This window comes from Sceloporus undulatus, chromosome 2, assembly GCF_019175285.1.
Source record: "Sceloporus undulatus isolate JIND9_A2432 ecotype Alabama chromosome 2, SceUnd_v1.1, whole genome shotgun sequence".
In the NCBI taxonomy this organism is placed as follows: domain Eukaryota; kingdom Metazoa; phylum Chordata; class Lepidosauria; order Squamata; family Phrynosomatidae; genus Sceloporus; species Sceloporus undulatus.
In genome coordinates this window covers 228584872-228595481 of record NC_056523.1, presented here as the reverse complement: position 1 = coordinate 228595481, position 10610 = coordinate 228584872, and the positions used below count along the sequence as shown (strand labels likewise).

Genomic DNA, 10610 nt, shown 5'->3' with positions numbered 1-10610 from the left:
TTTAATGGTTGATCTTTAACACAAAAGGCACTAAATGGAAAGACCTTTGATCTTGGGTTGCGAAAAGAAGATAGTGGAGTTGAAGCAGGACTGTGGACCTCAGGCGTGTCATCTTTGAAGGAAGTTTGTCTCTGTCTGGTTAGGTTTTGCCTGGTGTGGGTTTGACATCCCTCTCACCCCAGTGTTGTCATTGTGGAAGTAGTGGGATTTGAAGTGGAATATTCTTCTGCTCTTCACTGGCTGGATCATTTTGAGCTTTTGGTGGGAGTGCTGGAAGTTGCAAGGCAGTTGATCTCGAGAAAAGACTGGAAGAGCGGAGAGCTCATTTTGTAAAGTGAATTTGAAGTTGTGTCTGCAATCCAGGTAGAGCAATGATGAAAATTATGTTGTGTTACCTTATTCCAGGAATAGTGTAAGAATAAGAATTCAAAAATATAGCTGTGTTAGTCTGCAGAATACGTAGAGAGATCTTGTAGCACCTTTGAGACTAGCTGAAAAAAAGAAGTTGGCAGCATGAGCTTTCATAGACTTCAGTCTACTTCCTCAGAGGCATTTGGCCCCCAAATATATCTGAGGAAGTAGACTTAAGTCTACGAAAGCTCATGCTGTCAACTTCTTTCTTTCAGTCAGTTTCAAAGGTGCTACAAAATCTCTATACAGTGTATAGAGACTGTATAAGACTGGCACCAAAGACCCATTTGGGTGAAAGGAGAGACTAGTTGGTATCTTTCTTTGCAAGAAATTATTTCTGTTTGTTTTTTGGCCTAGCTTTCTGGCTAAGACCCTAGCTGACATCAAAGTAATGGCTTCAGCTGTTTATATGAATGCTTTAGCATCCTTTCATGTGTATCTGAGCAAAAAGTGGAGGGAATAACTGTACAATGATGTTAAAAGAGCTGAACTGAATCATATCAAATGAAGGTTGGGGTGTATCTGAAGATCTACTCTGTGGCAGAGAAGAAATCTCATATTTCTGCACTTAACGTGTTTTCATAGTGCCATGTGAACCATTTATTGCTTCTTATGGGGAGTTCTAGTTGCCTGCTGTGCCCACACTTGCATAGAGTTTATCCACTCCTGTAATAAAACTGATGCTAAAATGAAGTTATGGAACAGCTCTGGTGCTGAAGCATGTCATAGGGATGGTCTTCATGCAGCCATACACATTGGGTTGCGAAAAGTTTCCTGTGCGTGAAGTTTTCATTTGTTCTCTTGTGTATTCACAGTTCTGAAAACATGGTGACTAGGGCCCAAAACACACTGGAGAAATAACCCAGTTTGAGACCGCTTTAACTGCCCTGGCTCAGTGCTAGGGAATTTTGGGAACTGTAGTCTTGTGAGACATTCAACCTTCTCTGTCAGAGAGCTCTGGTGCCACAAAAAACTACAGTGCTCATGATTTCCCAAGCACTGAGCCAGAGCAGTTAAAGCGGTCTCAAACAGGATTATTTCTGCAGTGTGTTTTGGACCATCTTGATGCTTATCAGATGCGTTCCTTTGTTGGTGCTTATTTTGAGATTCACCACCAAATTAGTTAAAACCTTGCCCTTAATCCTGGTTGAAGATGCATTTGAGCTAGCATCTGGAACTCTTCCTCACTGATGCCTGGCTTGTACTCTCTACATTTAATATTCTTCTACTTGGGGACTGTTGCTTGTGTGTTTACATGTGGGTTTGTGTCGGTGTTTATGCATGTCCAGTTATTTATGTGTTAAATTTTGAATTAAAATATAATTTTTTAAAAAGGTAATATTCTTCTACCTGCCTTGTACACTTGTTGCTTTTCATGAGGTTAGGCAATGATGAAACTATGAAATGTATGGCCAAGGGTTTTATCTACAGAGACATCACAGTTGCCAGTCAAGTTGTACAGCCTTAACAGCAGAGTATATTAATGGAAATTATTCACAAGTCTATGCAAGTTGGTCCTGCCTATCTGGCACCAAATTAATATCACACATGAAAACGAAAACCACACTAAAGGTTCAGTCTTCTGCATGCATGCAGGAATCTTGCTGTTTTCAATAGAACTTACTACACTATATGGTAAGTTCTGCAACTATAACTGCACTTCGGTTATTTTTCCCCCACCAGCTATTTTAAATTAACTATATTTGACTTTGCAGGGAACACCTCAGATACCTAATAAAGAAATAAATGTAACATAGCACTAAGGATTTATTTTTAAGTAAAAGTAATTTTAACAAATATGTTAAATCAGATTTTTGTCAGTATAAAGTCCTGGAAATACTTAATACTATATGTTTGAAAACTTTCTGTTTATAAATGTGTAAATTTACAGCGCTTTATAAATAAAGGTTAATAATAATAATAATGGCCTGTTACAGACTGCCAAAATAAAGCTGCTTGGGGTCTCTTTGGAGGTATGCTATTTAAATGATGCATGGGTCCTAAGAATCCGGAAGCTGCACCAAAGCTGCCCTCCAGTGCTTAGGAATGGAGTGTGGCTTTGGCGCAACCTCTGGACTCTTAGGACCCATGCATCATTTAAACAGCATACCTCCAAAGAGACCAGAAGCAGCTTTATTTTGGCAGTCTGTAACAGGCCAATAATAAACTTTCTGGAAAATCATAATCGCTGTCTATTGAGGTTAGCTGCTAGAATTAGCATAGGTATTCATGAAAGTAGAGGAATTAAAGAGACATTTGCAAAGGTGTGAATCTAAAATTAGCTCTCCTTACAGCAGACCCAGTCAGTTATTGACATTTCTGAAGAAAAGATCCCTTTTGACATTTCATTTTTTAAAGCAGAGATTGGTTACTGCCTCCCCACAGGACCTCACAAGGCCTCCTGAATTTACAACTCTACACTTTACAACTAATAAGCTAGAGATTATAGTGATGGCAAAGAGCCGGCGTGGTGCAGTCATTTGAGTGTAGGACTCTGATTCTGCAGCCTAGGGTTTGAATCCTGATCCTGGTTCAGCCATGTAATCCCACTGGGTGACTTTGGGGAATTCACACTCTCTCAGCTGCAGGAGATGGGAATGGCAAACTCTCTCTGATGAAACTTGCCAAGAAAACCCTATTACTGTATAGGTTTGCTTTATGGTCACCATAAGTCGGTAACAACTTGAAGGCACACAACAACAACAACAGCAACAACAACAACAAGGAGATATAAGATAACTGAAAGATAATTGAGTAATTCCCAGACTGCAGGGCAAGCTGGGGTTATCAATAACACCATGATATAATAAAGGAAATGGCTGTCCAGGAATGCTATCAAGCTCTCATGTAAGAGTCTGAGATATACAAGCTATAGAATTATATATGTGTTTGTTTTTCTTTTGGGACAGCAGTGTATCCTTAGGCGATTCTGAATGAATCCTGACATGATTGCTTCCTCCTTGACCCTGGGAGGCACCACAACATGGCTGGTGGCAGTGCTGGGAACCTTCATGGTGACTATGCTTGGGGCAGCACACAAACTGGGACTGATCTATCAGCTTTGGTATCAGGTAAAATAGAAATTGCCTTCAGATTCTTGTATCTACTCAATAGGAAACAAAGGACCTTAGAGAGTGGGCAGGGTTTAAATAGCTGAGATTCGATCTTAAATCAAATCCATTTAGTCATTCTTGTTGAGATTTGTATTCCCTCTGGGATCTGGTAACCTTGATTTCTGTTGATATGACATCCATAGCAAAACATCTGTAGCAAGTGGTTTTAATGAAACGAGACTAAAATGAGCTAGTCCCAGAGGTCTATCTAGTCTTCCTGCTCCCAGATCCTCCATTTCTGTACTAGAGTCTGAATAGCAGGTCATAGTTGCCAGCTTGTATTTTTCCTACAGAGCCAGCCAACATAAAAGATGGCATTGTCTGTTTCAGGTGGACTCTAAGAGCACTCGACATGGTGGGGAGATTGTGGCAGAAGTTCTGAAAGCCCATGGTGTTCGCTTTGTGTTCACCCTGGTTGGGGGACATATCTCACCCATTTTGGTGGCCAGCGAGAAGCTGGGCATTCGTGTGGTGGACACAAGACATGAGGCAACAGCTGTATTTGCAGCAGATGCAGTGGCCAGGCTCTCAGGTACCTACTTTGTGCCTATTCTTTGCTGCCTAAAGTGAGGTAGTGGGGCACAAACTGACACCATTCCTGAATTTTTTTGTGTTACAGGGACAGTGGGAGTAGCTGCTGTGACAGCAGGACCTGGAGTGACAAACACTATAACGGCTGTGAAAAATGCCCAAATGGCAGAGTCTCCAGTGTTGTTGATTGGAGGGGCAGCAGCTACATTGCAGAAGGTAGGCTATTCCAGCCCCTGGTCCTTGAGTTGGAGGGGAAGCTGGAGCTTGATGCTGCTCATGGTTGGTCTAGTTACACTTTGTCTCATCTGCTTTCACCATCACCATTCGTGAGCTTGTTACCTGCCCCCACCAGCTTTCGGTCGCAGAATTATTGTAGTTAACTGACTGTGTGTTTGTATCTCATGGCAAGTTCAACTGTCACAACGTGAGCTTTTACAGTAGTGGAAAAGTGAGCTTTCATGTTTTTCTTCTCTCACCCTCTCCTCAGGGCCGAGGGGCTCTCCAGGATATTGACCAATTGTCTCTCTTGAAGCCGCTATGCAAATTTTGTGCTTCAGTGAAGACAGTCCGAGATATAACTCCTGTGCTGCGAAAGGCTATTGCCATTGCCCAGTGTGATACCCCAGGTATGTCAGGGCTTGGGTTGAGTCCATATTGCTCTCTTAGAACCACAGTTGCTGAATGCTGAAGCTATTGACAAGTCTGAAGCAATTTGTGGCCATCTAATGATTAAAATCAGTAGCCTAGTATTGGCTCAGTAATATTCCTCTTGCATTCCCTATGGTCCTTGGAAGTCAGAACCACTTTCCCTTGGAGTAGCACTGCTTTTTCCTTTGGATAAGGCAAAAATCAAATCTTGGGCTCATATCCTCAATTTATTGTCCAAATGAGTATTTTATTGACAGAGTGAGATGATTATAAAATTTCCTGCTCATCCTGCAGGTCCTGTATTTGTGGAGTTTCCTTTGGATGTTTTGTACCCCTATCATCTGATTGAGAGAGAGCTGATCAAGAAAACATCTTCTAAGGGTCTTGTGGGAAAGTTCATTAACTGGTAAGTGAGTTGTCGTCCCTCTTAAAGAAGCCATTAATTCCTAAGTATTGATGGGAGCTGTGTGATGGTTCCTTTGAGGACAGAGAACCACGGGGTTTTTCAGGATATTAGTCATCAGGATGTGTATTGGAGAGACCCTAAAGCAGTGGTTCCCAACCTTCCTAATGCCGGGACCCTTTAATACAGTTCCTCATGTTGTGGTGACCCAAACCCATGAAATTATTTTCATTGCTACTTCATAACTGTAATTAAATAGGTGTTTTCCAATGGCCTTAGGCGACCCCCATGAAAGGATCATTCGACCCCCAAAGGGGTCCCGACCCACAGGTTGGGAACCACTGCCCTAAAGGATAAGTTTTTGTCAGAAAATGTTGTTTTCCTTATCAGACTATGGTAAAATGGATTTTATTTTGCCAGTTTTACATGATGAGGTTAATTCCAGACAAGCTGAATTCTCAGTTTTCTAGATCTCAGGAAAGACGATTTTCTCCTTCCCGTCTTCCTTTCATAGTTTTCATACTTCTCATGCAAATTTGGTATTTTGATTGCCACTAACCAGGGCGAAACCAATAGGGGAATATCAACCTGATTGCCCATATTTTCCTCTAAGAAACGATGGTAGCCATATCTTGGGTTACATTCTTGTGATATCTTACCCGCCTGCGTGTGGGCTAAGAATCCAGCTCCTCAGATCTTTCTGATCTAAGACCGTTATCATATAGTAGGAAATTTTCATCTTGGTCCTTATAATTTTAAGTTGAAATAATGATGCAAGATATAAAGTCAATACCTGTAGTGGACTTTAATTATAATATTTATTATTTGTGGTATTTATACCCCACTCTTCAGCCCTAAAGACTCTCAGAGCAGCTTACAGATAGTTATTTAGACAGTTCCCTGCCCTTAGGTTTATAATCTAAAAAGACATGGCAGAAAAGGAGAAGGGAATGGTGGTGGGGAAGGGGATCAAGTCCAGTGGTTCTCTCCCTCTTAGGCCTGGACCATGACAGATGGACTGAATGGGGAGATCTTCTTGCTCTGGCTAGCCCTGATGGAGTTGGGCTTGCCTTTCACTCCCTGGATGCGATGGCATGGCATGGCCCTGGAGTCAAATGGCATGGAGGAAGGGCTCTTCTTCAGGAGTTGGGCCTGCCTTTTCAATAATAATAGTGGTACTGATGCAAAGAGTATTTTGATCTATGGTGCCACAATAAATTACAATGCCCAGAATTCCATAGTATTGAACCATGACAGTTAAAGTTATGCCAAACTGGATTATTTCTGCAATGCGGACGCACCCTGTGAAAAAACCACAACAAACCTCTAATTCCCTATACCATACAACCCAACACAGGGTTTTTGACACCATCACTCATATTGACCTTCTGCTTCTTGTTTGTTGTTAGTAAATGGCATTGAAAGACATGAGTATGTGTCACTAGTTACTAGTTCATTTGTGGCTGATTTCAAAATGCTGGTTAATACTTTTAAAGCCTTGAATGATCTAGGACCACATTACCTAAAGAATCACTTTCTCGTAGCCATTCTTGTCCATACATATAGGTCAGGGCCTTTTTTGTGTACCTGCTGGTTAGAATAGCTGCATTGGCAAACACAAGAAGCAGGTCTCTTTGGGTGGTGGCCATTACTTAAACTTTCTTCCTGCTATATTGTACCTTACACCTTCATATCAGGCGTTTATGAACCTTATGAAAATTAATAGTTCAGAGTGGTTAATAGGTACCTGTTTAGACAGGCTTTTAAGACGGAATGTTTATAAAGGACCGGCTTGGGATGTTGTTTCATTTTAAAGTGCTTTAAACAGTTTTATATTTTTAAAATATATTTTATTCTTTGAATACCTATCTATATTAATATTGTAATAATTTCATTCCTTTTTAATGCACCCCTTTTCTATGTTTTTAATTGTATTGTTCTTTTAATATTGTTGAGCTGTTCTGAGTCCCTGGGAAAACAGCGAGATACAAATAAATAATAGTAGTAGTAGTAGTAGAAGATGATGATGATACTTGTGGTCCACATTTGATAATGTCAACCTTGGCTTAATTTCATCAGTTCTGATAGGGCCATTTTTGTATAGTACATGTTCGTGTTCAATGTCTAATGTTTTGGGACCGCTTTGTGAGAACTTTGCAAGATAGTGAGAGCTAAATGTATGAATGAGTGGAAAATCAGTGCATATGTCCACATAGTTGAGAACCAAATAAATATTTTTGAAAATGATAAAAAGCTTAGAAGTACAGTATATGTTTCTTCTAAAACTACAAAATAGGTAAGAAAAAATACATTGCAAGTTGGAGGCAAAAAAAGAAACAAATGGATAATCCCCTTGTATAATGTATATAGTCTTAAGTTTTATAAAGAACAGAGACAATTACATTACATTACTGTGATTTGATTTACTTCTTTAGACTATATACGAAGTTTGGGGTGTGACTCTTAGGCCCCATTCCCACTGGCTTATAAAACAGATCAAGACTCGGATTATGGGAGCATTGTTCCCATTTAAGCGTGCATTCGATCCTCTTTACACCAATTTTGTTCCCATTGGAATTCAGATCTGATCCCCATGTAATCAATTTTTCCAGGGAAACCCCGAATCGGGGGGGGGGGGTGTTCGATCCTGGGTTAATTTGACTGCACTTTTCAGAGATATGGAAAATATTATTGATTATATTATTAACTTCTTCATACCCCATTTTACCTTTCACGTTCTTAATTACAATTTCCCATTTGTCTTCCCAGGGTTCTTTATTGCTTTCCCCAATATATTTTAATCTACTTTCCCTAATGAAGTCGAATAATATATATTATTTTATATATTTAAATAAGTAAGCCGTGTTCCAATTTAATTTGTTTCTCCATCCATAAGCAATCACTGCATGAGCAGCTTTTAGAAATTGTTTTCTTACATATTTATGATTATTATTCAATCCTAATTCCCCTAAATTAAGAGTCAAGCAATTTTCTTTACTTAATTGTATTTCTATCCCCATAATTGTATTTATCTGTTGCTTAACCTCAGTCCAAAATTTTTGTACAAATGGACATTCCCACCACATATGTACATGTTTTCCTTTAACGCCACATCCATGCCAACATTTGGATTGAAATCTGTCATTTGTAAATGCTAATTGGTGTGGTGTCCTATACCATTTTCCGATCATTTTCATTAGTTGTTCTTTTACATTTGTGTTTTTAATTTTAACAATTTCTTGTAGCCAAATTTTAATTTTATCTATATCAATCAATAAATCCTTTCCCCAGTTCATTGTCAATCCCTCTGTCTTTCCAAATTGGGTTGTTAACATATTCTTATAAATTTATCCTATTAGTCCTTTATCCCCTTCTAATTTTTTTAATTATTTCTTCTAATAATTCATTTTGCTCATCAATATTTAATTGTGTTTCATCTAGTAATCTTATTATCCCTTTTATTTGAATCCAATATTGCTTACCTATTAAAATAGTTTTCTTCCTGTATTCGTGCCCCTGTTAAATCATACAGATCTCCAATTATTTTAAATCCCTTATTCTTTAATTTTTTAATTATCTTTCCAAGATCTTCATTGTTGCTTTTATTTAAATAGTCAATTGGTAGCCACTTCCTATTTTTATACCCAGGTTTTTACTCCACATCTCCCATATTTTATAATTCACCCTCATTGGACCAATTCTTTTCTCTTTTTCTCCCTCCCCCCATATTTTCCTCTGAAAGATAGAGACAAACTCCATTTGATTGCTCTGTCTTTCTAATTTAACCCACTTTGTATTATGATTATATTCTACCTCTATCATTCTTAGCAATTGAACTGCCTCAAAATATAATTCGAGTGTCTAATATTACTCAGGTCTGTAATAAGTGCCTGTTCCATTATTACATCCATTACATTATATAGTCCGTCTTGCAACTTTCCCAAAGTACATCACTGTGCGAATTGAGAACCTTAGGCTAATGATCCACACCCAACTTAATGTAAAACAAGAAAGTTTATTGTAAGATGCACAGCAGAAGTAACCACAAGCACGTCTTTGCAGAATCTGAAGGCACAAAGAAAAGTTCCCACTTTAAAACCCCACCCAGGAATCAATCCCCACGACCACCAGCCACCTTACAGTTGAAGAAGCGTTACAGTCTATCCCACTGAAAGAAGTTTGTCTACTTTACGATCGAGGACTTCTAGCGTAACCCCTGTGGGAGGACTCACCGTAGCTGTCTCCATGATGTTCTTAATCACATTGCAGCCGGCTTTTTTTCTCCCACTAGGATTCCTTCGTGTTCAGAGTTCTTGCTTGTCCATGATCGTAATTCTAATGTCCACATTAAGTGCCTTGTGCTTTTTTATCCACTTCAAGCTTTAAACGGAGCAATAATAAATCTATTTTATATCTCTTAGAAGGGAGAGGATCTTTCCCTGTGCATGCACACTCCCCAATCATCATAGGTCGACATGTGAGGAGACCCATTGAACACTATTTTTTAACTATTATTTTTTCTTTTACATGCCTGCTCAATCGCCCCCCAGACAGCCCAGGGAGCAATGGGGGAGGCAAAGGGACTTGGGGAGATGGAGGCTCCTTCTCCCTTTCCCAGAGGGTCTCTGGGAAGACACAGGACAGCTTGGGAGGCGGCAAAGGGACTTGGGGGGATGGAGGCTCCTTTTCCCTTTCCCAGAGGGGATAAGCGCCTAAGCGATTGATTGACTGCTTTAAAAAAATCAGAAAAACAGGTTTGAAAGACGCAAATGGGAACGGGGAACAAAAATAGCTCACGTCAAAATGCATGGAAGCAACTGACGTCACTGTGACATCAAGTGCCTAGCCGACTGATTGGCAGCTGCTTAAAAAAAAGAGGTTCCGGAAGGGCAATGTGAACGGGGAGCAAAAAAAGTCTGCTTCAAATTACAACAGAGAAAATTTCAGTGGGAATGAGAACATGGGTCAAAAAAACCCGGGTCCGTTTGCACCCTTTCGTAATGGGAACGAGGAACCAGATTCGAATATGACTCGGAAAAAAGATCTGAGTCAGAATCACAGCAAAATATGTTGCTTTATATGCCCATTGGGAATGGGGCCTTAGCCAACCCCAGTCCTTATCTTTAACATGATATCAGAGTTCAATTCATCCTGAGGAATCTCTAAAATGCCTTTGTTCTAGAAGAGATTCTGTCTGTCGCTGAGGGTGTATTTCTGATCTCTCCCTGCTATATGACTATGAACTTGTCTTTGCCTTGATGCAGTTTTAAAAGTGTTGTAAATCTCTTAGGTTATAGAGCAGTGGTTCCCAACCTTCCTAATGCCGCGACCCTTTAATACAGTTCCTCATCTTGTGGTGACCCAAAACCAAGAAATTATTTTCGTTGCTACTTCATAACTGTAATTAAATAGGTGTTTTCCAATGGTCTTAGTCGACCCCCATGAAAGGGTCATTCGACCCCCAAAGGGGTCCCGACCCACAGGTTGGGGACCACTGTTATAGA

General features: G+C 39.8%; 1 protein-coding gene across 5 annotated transcripts in view; it reads left to right on the top strand.

Annotated features, from left to right (window-relative positions):
* ILVBL (ilvB acetolactate synthase like) overlaps nt 1–10610 on the top strand; it is a 30040-nt gene that overhangs the window by 4361 nt on the left and 15069 nt on the right. For 2 of the 5 annotated variants that reach the window (XM_042449868.1, XM_042449870.1), the window contains exons 2-6: nt 3321–3482; nt 3855–4056; nt 4144–4271; nt 4543–4681; nt 4998–5109. In XM_042449868.1, the coding sequence (XP_042305802.1) occupies nt 3345–3482; nt 3855–4056; nt 4144–4271; nt 4543–4681; nt 4998–5109 (719 nt within the window). In that variant the 5' untranslated portion in view covers nt 3321–3344. Of the gene's footprint in view, nt 1–13; nt 364–3320; nt 3483–3854; nt 4057–4143; nt 4272–4542; nt 4682–4997; nt 5110–10610 lie in introns of those variants that run through there. The other 3 variants (XM_042449869.1, XM_042449867.1, XM_042449871.1) reach the window with 3 other exon arrangements.